A 20,957-nucleotide genomic window follows, 5' to 3' on the forward strand; every position below is an offset into this window, starting at 1 on the left:
GAGGGAAGTCTTGTTTAGTCACCCATACACATTTATCTTGCTATTTCTATGTTAATCCTAGGAGCATCACATTACTTGAAATTCGCCCTGTTGTCAGGATGCTTTGACTTGTAGCTGCCTCATCAGATGTAAGTTGTGCATAGACTCCTTTTGCTCTGACCTGAGATTGGGAAAGTGCTGACATGGCAACTCAATTTAACATGTGCTTCTTAAATATTAACTATGTGTGAGGAGGGGAAATCTTAGGCCAAGAACGATGCGTTCCAGGGTAACAAAACAAAAGATAAAATCTCTCCATAGAAAGTTATCCAGCGCTATGGCCGCAGAAGTGCACCCGAGAGGAAAAGATGCTGGAGCCACAGGAGAATGGCTTGATTCACCTACCAGATTATGACCATGTAGAAGATGAAACTTTTCCTCCTTTTCCACTTCCAGCCTCTCCATAGAGAGAAAATGGTGAAGGAGCTGAACCTGATGAAGAGTCAGGGAGAGGAGCACCTGTTCCTATACCTCCAAAGAGAAGAGTTAAATGGAATATACCCAAGCTGGATGCTCAGAGATTAATTTCAGAGAGAGGGCTTCCAGCATTAAGGCATGTGTTTGATAAGGCAAAATTCAAAGGTAAAGGTCATGAGGCTGAAGACTTGAAAACGCTAATCAGACACATGGAGCATTGGGCACATAGACTATTCCCTAAACTGCAATTCGAGGATTTTATTGACAGAGTTGAATACCTAGGAAGTGAAAAGGAAGTTCAGACCTGTTTAAAACGAATTCGACTTGACCTGCCTATTTTACATGAAGATTTTATTAGCAATAATGATGAAGAAGGAGAAAATCATGGCCACAATGTAACTGCTACCCAATCAGATCCCTTTTTGACAAACTCATTGGAAAGTGAGTATTTTGCTTCTGAGTCAGGTAGAAGCCTAACAGAAGAACAACAACAGAGAATTGAGAGAAATAAACAACTGGCCTTGGAAAGAAGGCAGGCAAAGCTACTGAGTAATAGTCAGTCCCTCGGAAATGACTTGTTAATAAATACACCCAGGGCACAGACCACTGAAGAGGTTAATACAGGTGAGGATCAAGAGGAGGAGTCATTAGATGGATTTAACAAAGACATTCTAGACCATCCACATAATGCTGCTGCTGCCAATGCTGTAAATGAGGAGGAGCAATTAAAAATAGAGAACACACAAGCAGGGGGAGTGGGAAGGGGAGAAGCAGGCTGTCAAATAAATAAATAAAGTCTTTAAAAAAAAATAGAGAACACACAACTGGACCAATCTTTTTAAAATGTACAGTAGCAACTTTATGCTTTATCCAGAAATGTTACTGAGGTTGGATAGGCTTCAACTAAGAGAAAATCCATTAACCTGCTATCCTCTAAGTTTTAGATTTGTATGTATTTTGTCTGCTTGGAGTGAAAATCCTCTCCCTGACTCCCATGAATCACAGAAGATAGCACTTAGCACAGTAAGTGGAAGAGTTACTTAACTCTTTATACTTTACTTTCCTCAGTTTCTTATTAACTTTAGTTGAGCCTATTTATTCTCTTTAGTGTTTATTTTTATATAGATAGAACTTTATAAAAATGATTAGTAGTTACAAGCACCTTCTGCTGCTAGTGTGCTACTGAATGTCTTGTTTTCACTAAGTTGGGGGTCTTGAGACGTAAATATATAATGAATATTAATGACCATTTTTTTAAAAAGAAATAAAAATCTTATAAACTAAAAAAAAAAAAAAAAGAAAGTTATCCAGATTTCCTATGGCCTCTCCCTTTAAGTAGTTTTTGTTGTAATTAAAACCGAACAAAAAATCCACACATAAAATAAAGGACTCTATTCAAAGGGCCATTACCAAACAACCATCAGAGGCAGGAGAATGTGGGAAGATCCTGGGCCCCTATTTTTTCATCTATACTATAATCACAGAAATACCTCTCATGTTCTACCTTGCAAATATGGTCAGAGGATTAATGAAATGTTGTTAAACGTATTTGCCATATGCATATACACACAGATACGCAGATCTATATATCAATATATAGGTATATAATATATAAATATATAATATAACACATAGATATATAATATCTATATGCTCAACATATATTAAAATTTCAGAGATATAAAAATGAACATGAAGATGACAACGACTTCCAAAAAGTGGACTGAATATCCTTTTCCATATGGAATGGGGTGAGTATGATAAAATGGAATACTAAGGTCTTTGTGCAGGCCAGTGCTTGCAAATTATTTCATAACACTTGAGAGCTGGAGGAACCTTCGGAGGCCGTTCTAGCTCAGCCTCAGACATCATGCTCTTATTCCACCTTAGCACCACTCTCCAACAGTTACTCAATCTCTGCTCAAACACGTCTGGGGAAATGGAGATCACTACTTCGCCTTGTAGTTGCAGTGTATCACAGTGCAGATGGTCTCCAACTTAACCATGGTTTGACTTACGATTTTCCCAATTTAAGGTGGTACTAAAGCAATGCATATTTAGTAGAAATTGTACCTTGAATTTTGATCTTTTCCTGGGCTAGGGATATGTGGTTAGAGCCTTTCTGGTGATGCTGAGCAGGGGCAAAGAGCCATTACGAGAGTGAATAACTAGTACCCTTACAACCTTCTGTCCATTTTCCCTTTCAGTACAGTATCCAATAAACTACAGGAGACAGTCAACACTTTATTATAAAATAGGCTTTGTGTTAGATGATTTGGACCAACTGGAAGCTCATGGAAGTGTTCTGAGCACGTTTAAGGTAGACTAACCTAAGTTATAATGTTCGGTAAGTGAGGTGTCCTAAATGCATTTTCAACTTACAATATTTTCAACTGACCCCACTGTAAGTCAAGGAAGTTCCATACTAGTTAATTGAAAGCTTTTCTTTATGTTGTTAGATATGTCCTGCTGTAACAGTGTCCATTGTACTGGTTCTATGTTTCAGAGTAACTCTGCCTCTTCCCACATAATGGATCTTTGATGTTAAACTTCCAGCAAATATTGACTTCTAATAAGGTAGTGAAGGCTACAGATATTCAAAACACAGTAGGTGACTTCTAAAACTATGATATTTGAATCATATTGTGGAGTATATTTAACATTCAAGCTTCCAAGGAAAATGGTATCTTACTCTCCTTTGGTAAGTACAAAGTAAGAAGACAGCCTTAAGGCCTGTTTGGATGTTATTAATATCATTGCATAAAGAGAAACACTTGAAGGGCCTGTCTGTCCCGCTTTAACTTCAACTTACATTCCAATTTCTCATTCTCTCCATGAATATTTTTTTGAATGTCTTTTTTAAAAAATTTTATTATGTTATGTTAATCACCATACATTACATCATTAGTTTTTGATGTAGTGTTCCATGATTCATTGTTTGCGTATAACACCCAGTGCTCCATTCAGTACGTGCCCTCTTTAATACCCATCACCAGGCTAACCCATCCCCCCACCCCCTTCCCCTCTAGAACTTTCAGTTTGTTTCTGAGAGTCCATAGTCTCTCATGGTTCGTCTCCCCCTCCGATTTCGCCCCCTTCATTTTTCCCTTCCTGCTACCTTCTTCTTCTTTTTTTTTTAAACATATAATGTATTATTTGTTTCAGAGGTACAGGTCTGTGATTCAACAGTCTTACACAATTCACAGCGCTCACCATAGCACATACCCTCCCAATGTCTATCACCAAATCTCCATGAATATTTAAACAAAACCAAACAACCAATACTAATCAGGCGCAAAATCCATCTCTCAGATTTGCAGGCTTCAACTTTCAAAGTCTTGGGTGGTGAATACAATTGCAGTATTTGTAGCTTCTCAGAATAGCATCCTTCTAGTACTTCACTGCTCTTAATAGGATGAGGCTGTCCAGTCCCAGATGCCTGGTTTCAAAGAGCCAGGAAAGGGTAAAGAAAAAGATATCTGGAGACATGAGTAGGGAGCATCTTTCATTCCTTCATCCCAAGACCTGTTATAGACCATTCATCCTTTCCATTTCAAACATAGCCAGTTATCAGATCTATTCTGGAAGGGAGCCTTTACTTGCCAACGTTCACATCCGTAGAACCCACAAATGCATAAAGATCTCTAGATCAAAGGGGGATATGTGGTGTAGTTAAGACTAGAGACTCTGAAGCCAGATTGGCTGGGATCACCTAACTCGTTGTGTGACTCTGGAAGAGTTACTTAACTCTTTATACTTTACTTTCCTCATTTGTTAGATGGAGATAATAATAAGAAAATTCACCGATTGCTTCTGATAGGCAATTTATGTATTTGCACTCAGTGATCTTCAGTCAAATCCAGTGTGGTGGTCATTTGCATTTGGAGGGATGAGTGTAATCCCAAAGAGAAAACCATGCCTATGAATCAAGAGATCTGACTTCGTCTTCTACTAACTGTGACTCCCATGAATCACAGAAGATAGCACTTAGCACAGTATTCAGCTCTTTACAGTCTGACCCAACCTACTTTTCTCAGCTACACTTGCTGTCCTTTCCTACTTCTTCCTTGTGTGTTCTGCCCATCAGGCTACTTGCAACTGCTCCAAATCTCAGGAACATGTGACTCACTGTAAGTTTCTGTGTGCTATTTTCTCTATAGAATCTCCTCCTTACTCTCCTCCCCTGCTTGTTCAATAACTGCCCTAAACCCCATCCATGACTCTATCACACCTGCACCAGACTTGTGTGTTTCTTGAGGGTAGACAATGGTCCCCCTTTTTTTTTTTTTTTTAATTTATTTATTTGAGACAGAGAGAATGAGAGAGAGAGAGCACATGAGAGGGGGGAGGGTCAGAGGGAGAAGCAGACTCCCTGCCGAGCAGGGAGCCCGATGCGGGACTCGATCCAGGGACTCCAGGATCCTGACCTGAGCCGAAGGCAGTCGCTTAACCAACTGAGCCACCCAGGCGCCCGACAATGGTCCCCTTTTTATATTGGTGCCTTACATCATATCCAGCACATAATGTGCAAGCAACAGCAGTTGGAAAACAATTGAGAGATTAAATGAATACATTTTAGGTAATTCTCTTAAGAACGATGATCATAATATGACTTGTTTCCACTTTAGAAAAATACGTCAGGGCATCTGTTTGAAAGTAAACTAATAATACAAGACATATTAACTAAAGACATGACATGAATGCAATATAGCCTTAGGTCATTCCTATTCTCCTGTGAGGGCTGGCAATTATTTTATGTGTCTCTGAAAATGTCAGTGGAAATTCCTCCTTTAATGCAATCAAATAGGGGACGTTGTATAATGGCCCTATTTCTGGCCTCGTTCTTAAACATGTTATAAATCCCTGCTGGTGTCTTGGTGTCAGCTGTGTCCTTGGTAGATTTTGCTCCCTAGGTGGGAGGGAAGACGATCTGAGCCAACCACACATCTTTCCTCTGGCTTTGGAAGGAGCACCAATTACCAGGCTACCTTGTTGACATGTTGCCTCCAATGCTCCCTTGTTTGAGAACAAGCCTTTCAGAAAGACTGGGCTCTCCTTTTCTACAGGCGGTAGAAAACTGAATGGAGTCTAGTGCTATAGAAGTTGGGCTCCTGGCAAAATATAGTTAAAAAAAAAATCCTTTAGCTCTCTACCATGTGGTTCTGCCAGAGGGGACAGTGGCCGCAGGAGATGCTGTGCCCAGCAGGACATTCTGCTGAGTTTGTAACTAACAAGACCCATCGGATGGAAGAAAATAAAAGATGAACCAAGATTTCTTGAGTTCCTACCATGGCCAGGGTCATTCCATTGTATCTGAAATCATTACAAGGGGGCAGACAGCATCATGTCATCCCAAAACTTTGGATTCAACATGTTCTGCCCATTTGTGGTCTGAAGTATTGTCTACCACTCATGGCATCAAAGGGAGCAGAAATCTACTAAGTGATGGTTCAGTGGCAATTAGTACAGATCTGATGGGGCTCAGCTTTGCTAAGAACTTGTCAAACATCTGGGTAAAGAGACCAATAATTCATAATGGAGCAGGAAATGTGTTAGAGGGGCTACCTTACCTCTTGAATATGGTTTCCTAATAACAAAACTCCTTTTTTTCATCTAGTGGACAAACATGGGAATTTTGAGTCTTTATCAAAAGCTCAGAATTGCTATGCTAAATATTTTGAGCAGGTAGTTGATCTTTTTCTCCTTGAATCCTTATCTTTGTTTGGTAACCTTGGGGTTACAATCAAGATTGAGAAAGTCAAGACTGATTTTCTTCTTCTTCTTTTTTTTTTTTTTTATTTTGAGGTTCATGAAGAGAACAACCCAGCTCTTATTTTTATTGGTGGTGATAAGAAAAATCAAGGGCAGGGACATATGTGTTTCTTAGAAACAGTATTTTATGGGACAATGTTTTCGTGGTACTTTAGGGAATACATTTCAAAGGCTAATTGTGTGAAACTTTTCTCTCAAAAGAAGACTATAATTTAACTTTGTTGTCTCACTTCTGGATTAGAAAAGAATCCTGTGTATAACACATACTTACGTATGATGATGAAATATTTAATAGCTATGCTTTGAATCTTATGGCTAGGATAGGCCTCTTTCCTGAGGGAGCAGGGTTTGTGATTTTCATCGTACGCAGCAGAAGGTTCCTATAGGATGCCTTGAGAGCTGTACTGAAGCCTCAGTCTGAGTTTCTGTGCTATTTAGTATTATTCTTCAAAACTTTCACCTCACTGATCTTATTACCCCCAGAGAACAATGAAATATAATTCCAGAGTCAAAAACTTTCCTGAGAGACATAAAGAACATACTCCTAAGGGAAAAAATACATATTTGTATGAGAGTGAAAAGATTTTTATTTTTAGATTTTATTATTATTATTATTTTTAAAAGATTTTATTTATTTGTCAGAGAGAAGGAGAGCGCACAAGCCGGGGGACCAGCAGGCAGAGGGAGAGGGAGAAGCAGGCTCCCAGCTGAGCAAGGAGCCTGACACAGGACTCGATCCCAGGACCCTGGGATCATGACCTGAGCTGAAGGCAGATGCTTAACCGACTGAGCCACCCAGGGGTTCTAGTTCAGTATCAGCTAGTATCAGTATCACTTAGTTCAGTATCAGCCTAGTAAAAGTCAAAAGACTTTTAAACAATGTGGGTGACTTCCAAATTCCAAAGGCTAGGCTCACCAGTCCTGCACATGACAATGGTAGAGGTAAGAAGAAGACCTTGAATTCCCCAATGCAAGAGATCATGTCTTATGTAACTCTATATATCTACTTTCTAGTACAGTTCCTGAGACATCATAGGACCTCAGTAAGCATTTGTTGTCTTGGATTCAGATGCCACTCAGAGATGATAATGCCACATCTTTGGAGACATACTGCCACCGTTCTTCCCCAGGATATTTGGTCATCTGTAAAAGGTTTTTTTTTTTGTTGAGATAGCACTTCAAAATGCTAAAGAATGATAGAGAGTTCATCATGTAAAACAGAGAAACATGATAGTTGTTCACACAAACTTGGACTTGATTAAATGAGGAAGTTAGCCAAGATTCATGGGGGAAATGTGCAGAATGATAAACACTCTTAAAACTTAAAAGGACTTAAGAGGACATTTATTAGATTTCTGGAAAGGAGTACCTATTTTTGACTACTTATAAAGACATGGGGAGGAGAAAGGAAGAGAAGAAAAGGTCTGGACAATATAAAAAAACCCCAAGACCTACGGCCAGTCTGTAGCCAGAAACTCGGGGGGAAATGTCAGGACTAACATGACCCACGGCACTGGAAGGTGAATCCCAGTTACTAACAAACATCGGATTTATTGCTGAAAACCAAACCAAACCTTTGGCTTCACAGAAGATAGGCAGATAGTTCAGTCCCTTCCTGAAAACTGTTCAGCTACCATTCTGCTGAATGCAACCACCTTGAACCCAGCAGAGCATCCCTTCTATACTCATGGAAAAATCTCAACCTTTAGAAAACAGTGAATTGGGATCTTACAAGAACAGGGAGTGGCACACCGGATCCTGGAACATATATCCAACAAGTAAAAATCCTGGAACATACACCCAACAAGTACAGGGGGGAGGGAGGAAGCGTCCTGGAAGGAAGGCATCTCAAAGAGGACAAATTTTTGTGGTTCCTGTTTTGAGCGTAGGAGAATAGGCGGCGGGGGAAGAGAAGATCTTATCTCAGTACACAAAGCTACACCAGCAGCATTCCTATTAGATGCTGATAATGAACTAGGACATGTCATTCTGCCCTCCAGCTGTGAACCAGAAATCTTATAGCCTGGTACATATTGAGCAGGGCCCAGAACACACTGCACATGCCATGTGTTCTCAAATATTGGGTCTAAGTGGATTCAGTTTCATTCCTGGATGAGTAAGCATGAAAAACAAATAGCACAGACAGTGGGTAAAGTATACAACAAGGAAACTGAAACTCTCCCAAAGACAATTTTAAATTTTTTTTTTTTAAGATTTTATTTATTTATTTGACAGAGACACAGCGAGAGAGGGAACACAAGCAGGGGGAGAGTGAGAGGGAGAAGCAGGCTTCCCACAGAGCAGGGAGCCCGACGTGGGGCTCGATCCCAGGACCCTGGGATCATGACCCGAGCTGAAGGCAGACGCTTAACGACTGAGCCACCCAGGCGCCCCCCAAAGACAATTTTAGAAAGCCGTTTCTCATTCTCAGTTGATGTAGAAAAAAGATACCGTGAAAGTGGACAGGTAGCTGTTATGAGATAAAAGGCTGGGGAAGACAAGGAGGATGGTAGGGAAACCAAAAAATGAACAGTATTAAGAATCGTATTAGCATGTCCACTGAAGGCAGTAAGAGGTAAGACTGACACTACAGGACACAGAATCAGACACTCCTTAAAATACAGAAGCCCTACATTGTACTCCTTAAAAGGAAGCAATGAGATGAGATGCCAGGTACATGAAGGGGAGCACACAATCAAATTAGGGCTAATTTATACTCATGAAAAAGAGACCAGTGATCACAATGGGATAGTGCTATACGCCTACCAAGAGGCCAATAACTACGTACACAGAAACAGATAACCATATAACTATCCAAGAATGCATTGTAAATACGATTACATTGCTGAATAGATAAAATAATTCACAAAAGAGAAGTAAAAGAATATAAAATATGTAACTGACAGTAACCTGAATAAAAAAAATGTTTAAAAATCTCAAAAAATCTAAAAAATTCATGCAAGAAGTCTCATACATAATATTATCGTATAATTCCATTTATATTATATTCAGAACAAGCAAAACAAATCTAAAGTGATAGAAATCAGATCAGTGGTTGCTTCTGGGATTGGGATTACCCGGGAAGGGGTATGAGGAAATTCTGTGAAGGGAATGTTCGCTATCTTGGTAGGGATGTGGGTTACTCAGATATATGAGTTTGGCAAAACTGATCAAACTGTACACTTAGGGTCTTTGTATTTCATTGGATGTAAGTTACACCTCTATAAAAAAGCATTCAAATTTTAAGAATGTATTTTTAAAAAGAGAATAAATGAAATGTAACTGAAGAAATATTCAAAATCACAAAAGAAGCTTTGAAAATGGAAAACTTCACAGTACTAATGGAGGGTCTGACTCTGAAAATTGACATGATTCAGCAAGTGCTATGAAAATCAGAAAAAAATTTCACACCTAGATGCATTAGGACAAAATATTTGAATTGGAAAGTAAAACCTGTAAGTCCAGGAAAAAAAAAAGATTACTAAAAAACAAAAATATGAATCATCTCAGATTTTTCCACCACATGACTAAGTGCAAAAGGCAAGAAAGATGGTGAGACAAGAATTTTATACACAGCAAAATCATTCTTTATGTTGAAAGACAACAGAAGTTTTTTTCAAGTAGATCAAAGGATTCAAAAAAATATGATCTCCTTACTTTACTTACAATAACTCTTAAAGATACCCTTTAGCTGCCCAAGAGATTAATTAAAATGAGTCAAAAATAAGAAATTTATAGTGTAAATGGCCAATAACTACGTATACAGAAACCAGATAACCATATAACTATCCAAGAACGTATTGTAAATATGATTACATTGCTGAACAGATAAAAAAATTTTATCTATTGAAAGAGAAGGAAAATAATATAAAATGTGTAACTGACAGTAACCTGAATAAAAAATGTTAAATTATTCTTACAAATACTGAGGAAATGGTTGAAAGGAAGTAAAATGGATTAAATGTCTCATCTTTAATAGGGCTATTCAAGCATATCATTTCATTCTGAACTTGATTATAAAGGTAGATGGTCATGTCTATGACTTTAGTAAGTATAAAATACAGGTACAAGTGTTTTGGAAAACTTTAAGTGCAATCACTTGTAGAATAAAAAGAGGATGACTGTCTTCTAAATTATGGGAAAAAATAAAAGCAAAACCAAACCATAGTCCATGTGGCAACAGATTTAAAAAAAAAAAAAAAAAAGACAAGGCTGAACAAAAAAATTGAAAAAAGTAAGAGCAAGTGAATATAATGTTGACTATTATCATTGGTGTAAATTTCCAAATGAGAGAAAAAGACTTCTGTGGTTAAATACATTTTAAGAAATGTTGGGTTCAACTCAGTTTTCAGCTAGTTTCTTTATTGCAGATATCACACCATTAATTTATGAATATGAATTATTAATCCTTGGGAGAGAGGATTTCATTTGCAGCATTTCCCATGCTTGTTTTATTAGCTCTCATAGAACATACTTTAAAAAAATGTTAAATAACAGGCATTCTTCTTAAAATTGATTCTAAGGATGTTCACTATTATCATTACTATTTAAGAGAAGTTGTAATCAATGCTGGAAGACATCAAATAAAAATTGGATGCAACTATTGGAAGGAGGAAAATTACCATTAATAGACACCATGATTACAAACTCTTATAATCAACTAAAAATTCCTATAATCAATTAAGAGTTAAATAGTTAGATAAAAAGAAAATATATGTAACATTAGTATTTTTCCTATAGTCCAGCAACATCAGAGAGAAGATATGGGAAAAAAGATCCATTCATAAGAAAAAAACTAAAATTATAAGATACATAAGAATAACCCTAACAAAAAAGAATAACCTATTTGAGTAAAACTATAACATTTTAACAAGAAATGTAAAAGAAAATTCAAGTACTGGGTAGATGTTCAATGCCTCTTGATGGGCTGACTCTATTAAAAAGATTGTCAGTTCTTTTGTAACTGATCTATAGGCTTAACGCATTATCCAGTTACCAATGGGAGATTGTGTGTGTGTATACACATGCATACACACACATACACACATACACACACACATATATACATATGCTTTTCTAAGTTTTCAAACTCATTTTAGAGTTTACCCAGAACACACTCACAAGAGTAGATAAATTAATTTTGAAAGTGAAAAGTGATGAGAGGATACATGCCCTACTAGTTTAAATGTTTCATAAAACTCAAAACCAGTATGGTGCTGGCCCCCAAACTGACTGACATATGACAATAAAACTAAATAAATTATTCTGCAGTGGACAATATGATATACCTAAGATCTGAATATATAACCAAAGCTTTGTTTATCCAGGGAAAAGGGGTGAGTGATGTAGAACCTTTCTTGCCCATCATCATCCTGTCTTCCCTGAACTATGGCAAACTGCAGCCTCCCCAGTGGTCTCCTGCTCACACCCTCCACCATCACTGCCCTCCGCCCGTGGCACATACACACTCCATGTTGTATACACAGGGGACATTTAGCATTTAGGTCACTGAACATGAACCTTCGCACATACTGTTTTTCTCTGCCCTAACTGACATCACCCTGTCTCTTCATTCTCAGTCAGAAAGTTGCTTCCTTCCAGAAGCCTTCTCTTAACTCCACGTCCAGATTAGGTGTCTCATGCCTCCCTGTACTTCCTCTCAGAGAGCTCACAATGTGCCATATTACACTGGCCTGGCCTTTGTCTGTCTTTCTCATTAAACTATAAGCTCTGAGAAGGCAAAGCCATCCCTGTCTTGTTCTGTTTTACTCCCAGTATGTTGCTTCCCGCCTGATACATAACACTCACTGAGCATCGTTGAATAAACAGCTACAAAGGAATCACAAAGGAAAACACGGAAAGCCTTCAAGCCATAAAAATCTGTAAGTGTGTTTACCAAATATACTTTCACAGAATTAAAAGACAAAGACCAAATTGGGTAAAAAAATGTATAGTAAATATTATAGGAAAGAGATTAATATCCTTAAAATATAAAGAGTTCATTTTTTAAAAATTAAGACAATACTGAGAAACAAGTAGAAATCTTGATAATGGACATAATAGGTAATTCATAAAAGAAGACATATGAAGGGTGGTAAATGTATGAAAAAATAATTATGCCTGGTAATCAAAGAAATGAAAATTAATATTATTTTAGACTTATCAAATTGGCAAAATCAGTACATTCCTATCATGGAATGTTAGGACAGCTTCAAAAACATGTTTTCAGAAACACATATAACTGATTATCATGTAACATTAAGTTTTAAAAAGAGGTTTTGAAAAATGAATATATAATACATTTCTAATTTTTTTTTTTTAGAAATGAGAGAGGAAAAAATTTACCATATGTAAACAGTAATTTTTTTCTAGGTGGTGGAATATGGGTGATATCAATTTTCTTTATTCCATTCTATAATGCCAGACAAAAGTAATTAAAATTTTAAGCCTACATAAAAATCCATTTTTCTAACCATTCACTGACTCCTCACCTCCTCTACAATATGCTGAACTGCAAACATTTATACTCTTATGCAAAATTACTTTCTTTTATTTCCTTAAAGTACCAAATAAAATCAAACTTTCTTAGACTCCATTGATCTTAAAACAGTACTTCTCGTGGGGCAAATGTGATTGGCATCTGTTTCCTCATTATACTATAAGCTCTACATGGGAAGAGACCATTCTGCTCACTATTATTTCCCCAGCACTTGGCATAGCGTCTAAGTGGTTTGATATATTTGTATCATGAATTTTGCAGAGTTACTCCCAACGATGATTATGATAAATTTTAATTTGAACTTTTGCGCAGTTCTTCTCTTGGGGCAAAGTCAAGAGATAGGCAAATAAAAAAACCAAGCCCTCAAAGACCAATAAGGTACTTAAGACCCACAGTTCAGAACTGACCAGACTTGGCTTATTGCTGGAACTAATTTATGGAGATGGAAATACCAGGTAGACACTAGTGAAAATCAGGGCTGGTGAGTTCCTAAACAGAGGGTAATTAAATCTCTTTGTCATCCTTCATATAAAGTATGTGCCTGAGATCCCAAGTATTAAAAGTCATGGAGGGTGTCAATCAAACATTCATTTCCAAGCATTTCCCAAAGGAACGTCTTAACTGTGTGATGGTACAGAGGCTTGGGCCACCTTCCAGGCTATAATTTAAAAATCATACTAAGTGCATAGGCATTCACTCTTGCTTCTGACAATATTCTCCACAGAGTAGCCTGAGTGGGTTTTTTTTTCTCTCTAGATTGTTTCATTTTGACTTTTTTAAAAAGAAGATGAAACATTGACTTTAAGCTATTTCTTCCCTAATTGAATGGTTTGATATTTCCTTTTAAAAATACCAACAGGACATGCTATCCCTCATCTTCAAACTCCCCAAAGGCTCCCTGTTGCTTCCTGAGATCCTATGTGGCCTGGCCTCTCTCATTCTCCAGCTTTTTCTTATATTTTGTTTCTCTGAGTTTCTCCTATTCCCCCACATTTGGCATGCTCTCCTACGTTGGTGGCTTGGCCTGTGCTCTTCCTTTTGTTGAGGAAACTCTTCCTTCCCATTTTGATCTTAGGTCAATCATTACTTTCTCACGGTTACTGTTTTAGTAAACAATGTACATCCCCTTTGTTGTCCTTACCATACTTACAAACATACTTGAATTTGATTGGCTCTGTTTCCTCATTATACTATAAGCTCTACATGGGAAGAGATCATTCTGCCCACTATTATTTCCCCAGCACTTGGCATAGTGTCAAAGTGGGTTTGATATGTTCGTATCATGAATTTTGCAGAGTTGCTCCCAATGATGATTATGATAAATTTTAATTTGAACTTTTGCACAGAACTCCCCCCCTCTCCCCCCGATGTGGGGCTCGACCTCACGACCCTGAAATCATGACCTGAACTGAAATCAAGAGTCAGAAGCTTAACCAGCTGAGCCACTCAGATGCCCCTGCACAGGACTTTTAATGACGACACAGTCCCTCTGTAACTGCTCTCATTAATCAGGTTAACTTTCCCCCCTGGGTCGGGAGGGCAGAGGAGAGAATTCAATGCAAAGGTGGATCTTCCCAGATTAGTAGTGTAATCCTTTGGGGCAGCAGAGCCCATTCCAGAGCTGTTTAGCCCACTGTGCTAAATTATGTCCCCAATTCTCTCCCCTCACAGAAGTGTGATTTACGTAAACTCTGCGTGGTTGGTTTCCATCACAGACAAACTCCTACCAGAGCTCTTCACTTTAAATTTTTACAGGATCATTCCCACACAAAGCAGGATGTTAGTTTTGTTCTCACGCTTTCAACCCTCCAGAAAGCTTAACTGTGGTCCACAACTAAGATTTAAAGGAATTATGCAATGCGTTAGTAGCCAGTTCAGAGTGTTTTGCAGGAGTCAATGTTTCTTTTTCATGTGGTCCATTGTGCTTTTCCAAAAATCCTCTGGGCTTTCTCAATTTCTTCCCTACTTTCACTTTTTTTTTTTTTTTTTTTTTTACTTTGTTTACTGCTTGCTGCAGTCAAAAGGTACAACTGGGCAGCTTTAGGAAGAGATGATGTGACCAAGCTGGAATACTCTGTTCTGGTTTGGTCACTACACTACAAGGACCCACAAAGCCCGAAGCGACTCAGTGATGGAGGCGTATAGTGATGAGGAAGATGAGGGAGAGGGGGTCATTGAAGGACAAATCATGAAGATTACAGCAATTCAGTCTGCAAAGATAAAAGCTATCATAGGATATGGTTAATATCAAGAGAGTTAGGGATAGGGTAAATAGACTTATTCCCAATACTGTAATTATGTAAAATCTCTTTGCAACAGAAAGAGTTAAGGAAAGGGGAGAGGACTTACTACATTATCCATTAGACAGTTAAGAGACTTGTTACCTCAAGTCGTGTTTGTTATTGACTACAAATATTGATAGAATAAACAAAGATTTTAAAAAATTCACATATGATATGACAATATATTCATGATGTAATATTATCTAAATATTAATAGATCAAACAAAAATTTAGATACAGTCACATACGGTGTGACAACAGTTTCATAATGTATTATATAACATTAACTAAAATATTCATAGGTTAAACAAATTTAGTATAAATTAAATGTGTGTTATGACAGCAGATGGACACTGAGGTATTAAGAGAGTCCAGAACAGGGGTCAGCAAAATAAAGCTCATGGGCCAAATCCGATCCCTTGGTTATTTTTGATAATGAAGTTTTGTTGGAAAATGGTCACTCCAGGGGTGCCTGGGTGGCTCAGTCGGTTAAATGTCTGCCTTCGGCCCAGGTCATGATCCCAGGGTCCTGGGGTCGAGCCCCACATCAGGCTCTCTGCTCAGCGGGGAGCCTGATTCTCCCTCTCCCTCTGCCTGCCACTCTCCCTGTTTGTGCTCTCTCTCTCTCTGTCAAATAAATAAAAAAATCTTTAAAAAAAAAGAAGAAAAAAGAAAACGGCCACACCATTCATTTATGCATTGCCTATATGGCTGCTTTTGTCTGACAAGGGCAGAGTTGAATAATTGTGACAAAAGCCGTGTGGCTCGAAAGTCCTAAAATATTTTATTATCTGGTTCTTTACAAAAGAAGTCTGCCGATTCCAGGCTAAGACATATTAGGAACATGCAAATATTATTCATATTTGAGGTCCACATTAAGCAGGATGAAATACATTCTTCTAGATGAACACCCCTTGGTTGGTGCAGGATTTTGGCTAGGGCAGCAATTCTGATAATCATATGAAAAGTCTAAAAAAATGCATATTTACCCATCATTTGATCATCATATCTTTGGAGGTTTGGTAATCAAGTTAAGGATGCTTCCCGAATTTTAGGGAGATGATGAGAAAACAGGCTTCTGCTTGTATTTAGCTGGTTTTGATGCTTTCCAATTTGGGGCTCCCCATCAACAAAGAATCATGGAATTACTGGGAAATGAAACTCAAAAGTTTGAAATGATGTCGTAAGGTCGGTTGGAACTAAGATTAGGGCTTCTGATGTTCAGATCAAAATACTGCACTTTCCTGCACACCAAACATATTAGCAGTGTTTTACCCAAAAAGAAGGCAAATTTATAGTCTTTGGAAATGGTGACTTCTTCCCCCCCCCCCACCCAGTGAAGTTCTCTGGTATGAAATCAATCTGTATACATGTATTATGACACGAGTTTGGTAATCACAACAGTTGTACTGCCTAAATGGTTATATCAAGAGAACAACTGAGAAAAACTGTGCCATGTTGGGGGTTTTTATTCCCACTTCGCATAATGAAACGCATTTCCTGGGACAAATTTTCACCTGTGGGCAAATGCCTTGATCCCTCTTCTGACAGTAGTGCCCAGAAGATAGAGACCATTGTTAAATGTGGAGTCAGTAGTTGAATGTAGTTCCCATATGACAAACTGATATCAGTTGGAAGGCAGGGAGTTGCAGTTTTGGGGTTGGCAATATTAAAATCCTTTCCTATTTTCTAAAACATCGAATCCCTTAGAGAATTTAAATTTTCTGTCAAAACTGATGGGAAAAAAGGCCCAGTAGTTAATGATCAAGATCTCGACTTTGATACATGATGATTGCATGGAGCTAGAACCCTGACTCAGTCCCCAAGTCCAAGTATGAGATTCATTAGGTAATTTCATTTTTAACCATCATCAGCAATAATTGGTGTCATCCTTCCTCTCCTACTGAATGTTTGCCATCTGCTGGGCAAATTCACCCACAAAAAGGAAGTCTCCATTGCAGCCGCCTACCTTTACAGAAGAAAAATTCCTGGAGAAGCTTAATGGTTTGCCTCTGAATAATGTCCTAGGTGCTTGGATAATCAGAGCTACCTATCACATTGTACGATAATCATGTCCTCTTGGAAATTCATTGCTTCCAAAGGAGTATCAGTGAAAAGGTCCCAGTCAAGGTCCACTTTTGTAAAGTAGGTCTCCATGAAATCCCACTGTGGGAAGTGGTTTTACATTTGACATGTATTTGGCAAGTTCTTACTCAGTTTCCCGAGAATCTTGGTGAGAATCTATAAGCATTGCTTACGTTTCACTTGAAGATTTCCCTAAGCCGCCATATGTGATTTTAATTTTAAAAGAAACCCACAACCTTTTAAGGGATTACACTTGGATCGTGCCTTAGGTTTCAAAGTATTCTCCGGACATTATGGATTCTCACCTTAACAATACAACAAAGGATATTTGGAGCCCTTGTTACTGCTGTTCCTATACCTACTTGAGTCTTCTGTAGATTTTTGCTGTTGGACTCTTACTATACACTTTGTTCACAAGTGGAAGTGTCCTTTTCATACCACTAGTCACAATTATGTTTAAAGAATTAGAAATATATGGAAAGAATAAGAATTAAATGGAGAACAACAACAAGCATCTAAACCTAATAGTTCCTTCTGGTGAAGTCCGCAGAACTAGTGCCCCATAGCCACCAAGTCTGAGGCCCCCTCCACGGGGCCATAGGAAACCAGGCATTTTTTACGTTTGTAATTATTGGGCTTTCCGCAAAACCCGTATCATTTCATCTCTCACAAATGGAAACAGACATGCTTTGTTAGGTTGGTTTTCAATCCTAAGTGCCTGGGGCCCAGTTCCCATAGTAGCGTCCAGCCCCTGGCCATTCAGGCCTCTGTCCGGTCCGAGACCAGTCTGACAGGCTCTCTAGCACGAGTGAGAAGCCATGTTTTCACCAGCAATGGGCTTTTTTACAGCACGTTTCCAACCTTCCCCACTGCGCTTGCGATGGTACGATCTATTTCTAAGCTTTTCCATTTGCCTTGGCTTTACTGGAGGAGGAACAGGTGCTTCTTCACTTTCCTCATTTCTCGGAATTGCACACTGCCCAACCGGCTCTGATTTGCCTGCTGGCATCAAATGTAGGGCAATTGGAGAAAGTGTATTTAGCTAATCTCTGAGCTTCATCTCTCTTGAGGAGTTTTCCTGAATACTTATCAGATTTGGGTTCCAAAGGCCCATGTACTCCAATTAAGTATCTGCCTATAAGCATGGGCCTCAAAGTGCACCATTTGTGGCTGGGGGCGCAAGTCACCAAATCAACAAACTATTGTCATTCCTGAGCCTTTCTTCTACGTGCGACACACTGCGCTAACCGTCCGAATATACGGGGTCACGGGAGAAGGGCACAGGCTCATTTTGAGGGCCAGGCACAGATGAGGTGTTTCTCATCCATTCCCGTACTCCGTCCTCAAAATAGTCCTGGAGTGTAGGCACCATCATCTCCGTTTTTGCCAATAAGGACACTGAGGCTTGAGAGAGGTTTAGCAAACTTTCTCTGGATTCTTTCCAGTGGCACAACTTTGAAGCAGATTCAGCAGAAAGAAAGAATATGCTGCTTTTGTATTCAGGCAAATTCTCTGACAAGGACTGCCAACTAGAAGTGCCATATTGGTCTGCCGGTGAAGTGCAGGAAGGAAGGGAAATGGTTGAACTGAATGGCACTGATGGGATTTTTGAGGGATTTTCAGGATCATTAATCATGCTAAGCTCAGACTCAACACTCAGTCCATGCCCTTGGAATTTTGCCTCACTGACCGTATATTTGTTGGTCTCTCCCACTAAGTCAGGAGTTCTTTGATGAAGGTGAAACTAATGACTCCCATGAATGGAGTGTTTCCGTGGTACCAAGGGTTTTATATACACTCATCTTGTCTTATTCTCCCAGCAACTGTGGAACGGATGTTTTAGTGTCCTCACTGTACAGATTAGAAAGTAAGGCACAGAGGGGTAACTCTCACCCTGACACTTAACAACTCCATCTGGATTATTTGTAAAATCACCATTGAAAGCACATGCCTACCAATACCCACACATGGGCAGCTTATGTAATTTCATCTCCTCCTCTATACTTGTCAGATGAACCCTTCTCCAAAAATACTGCTATTCATCCTCTACTAGCCACACTGAATGATACACTTGAGTTTAGACAGGAAGCTCTGGGACCAATATAGAATCCGTGTTAGTAGGACTGGGAGGTCAGCAATAGAATGCAGGTTCTGGCTTTGAGGAGTCACAGCATCTCAGCTACGAAATAACTAAAAAAAGGACATCTAGCCCATATTTATATAGATAGTGTATCTTCATAAAAGCATGGCATATTTTTGATAATTATTCAGTAAGAGTGATTGCCCATGGGGGCAATGGGTGGCTGTGAGAGAGGAGTATTTTTCAATGAACACACTTTTGTACCTTGAATTTTAAACCGTATACAAAAATAAATACAGTTTTAAAAGTCACAGGTCAGAACAGTGCTTTGGTTTCAGTGATGTCCTTTGAAAAGTAAAATCAGAAAAGTTTGTAAAGAGAAAAATAAAACTCTTCTAGTCAAGCCCTGAAGGAGGTGATGGATGGAGTCATCCTTGTGATCAAACAACTCCCATCAGATTGCTCTGATATTTGAAAGACTTGGTTTCTGGACATATCCACATTTGGTACATAGTCACTCTCATTTTTGCTGAATGTTTAATTAAACCTGTCCAATAAAGGAGGAAATTACCTTATTGGTTTGAAGATGAATTTTTTTTAAGTGAAGCTATCTACAAGGTTCTGAGCTATTTGGAAGATTTCAAAGAGTTCAAATGGCTTTCAAACTTTTTAAATTAATTGATGTCCCACTGCAGTCTTCCTAACTTAAATAAGATGAGAGTCTAATGCAAACCATAACTATAGTTCTTTTTCCTTTGTAGTTTTGAATTTGGAAGTTAATATAACCATAGGAAATATCTGACATACATTGTATAATATTTTAAAGTAATACTTTTATTGAAAATCAAACAGTTGAATGAACAGATTGAGGACTTGATTACATAAATTCAGCACTTCTAATGAATGCATGTCAGTTTCTATAGAAAATTACCCTATGGCAATTGGAGCAAAAAACTAAGGGTGCTGGTGTGGGAGGGGAGGTGGGTGTGGGGGAAGGAGTAACTGGGTGATGGGCATTAAGGAGGGCACGTGATGTGATGAGCACTGGGTGGTATACATAACTGATAAATTATTGAACACTACATCTGGAAAAAAATGTGATAACAAATGAGTAAATGACCCTCTTTTCGTTACTTTCTAAAGGCCAGCCTCAGATGACCCTGAGGAGCAACCAGAATTTGTTGCACAGCTTATTGAGAAACTTTGAGTTCTTCCGTCTTTTGAGAAGGGACTGGTAGGTGGGCACAACACAGGAACTATGAGGTGGTGGGCAGAAGAGGAGGTAAGGAGAAGAGGGGGCATTTCATGGGAGTCTTCCGCGGTTGGCAACTTTGTCCAGCCAGCTCCCTGGGAGGGTGGTTCTCCTCCCACCTTGGCTGGGTGGCTTAGATGCGGAGTCCTCCTGGAGAGGGGCTGAATCATCCAGCCTCTGAATTATGGCATTTCCTCTCCGGTTCCACTCCTGGAAGCCCTGCCCGGCCAAAGCGCCTCTTAGTGGCACACTGGGGATTTTGCAGGAGAAACAAGTCTGATTCTGAAGGCAGCAGCTTCAGTTACATAGAAAAGAGTGAAAAGGAGACAGAGGGAAAGCAGCACACCTTAGTGACTGAGAACCTGGAGCTCTGCAGCCAGACTCATGCAAAACCTGGCTTTGCGATTTACCAGCTGTGTGAGCTTGGGCAGATGACTTTACCCCCCCTTTTTTTTTTTTAATTTTTATTTATTTATTTAAGATAGAGTGAGAGTGTGTGTGAGAGAGAGAGGGAACACAAGCAGGGGGAGT

At 38.9% G+C, this 20,957-nt stretch overlaps 2 protein-coding genes across 2 annotated transcripts in view; one reads left to right on the plus strand and one right to left on the minus strand.

The window, feature by feature from the left end:
• Positions 1–20,957, minus strand: part of PRLR (prolactin receptor) — a 153,368-nt gene that overhangs the window by 121,748 nt on the left and 10,663 nt on the right. The window lies entirely within an intron of this gene.
• LOC116639070 (TIMELESS-interacting protein-like) lies at positions 293–2,785 on the plus strand. The gene is given in 2 exon segments (XM_032415186.1): positions 293–1,200; positions 2,664–2,785. Coding segments are annotated over 2 exon segments (975 nt in total). The 5' UTR covers positions 293–347.

This window comes from Phoca vitulina, unplaced genomic scaffold, assembly GCF_004348235.1.
Source record: "Phoca vitulina isolate PV1807 unplaced genomic scaffold, GSC_HSeal_1.0 scaffold17, whole genome shotgun sequence".
In the NCBI taxonomy this organism is placed as follows: Eukaryota; Metazoa; Chordata; class Mammalia; order Carnivora; family Phocidae; genus Phoca; species Phoca vitulina.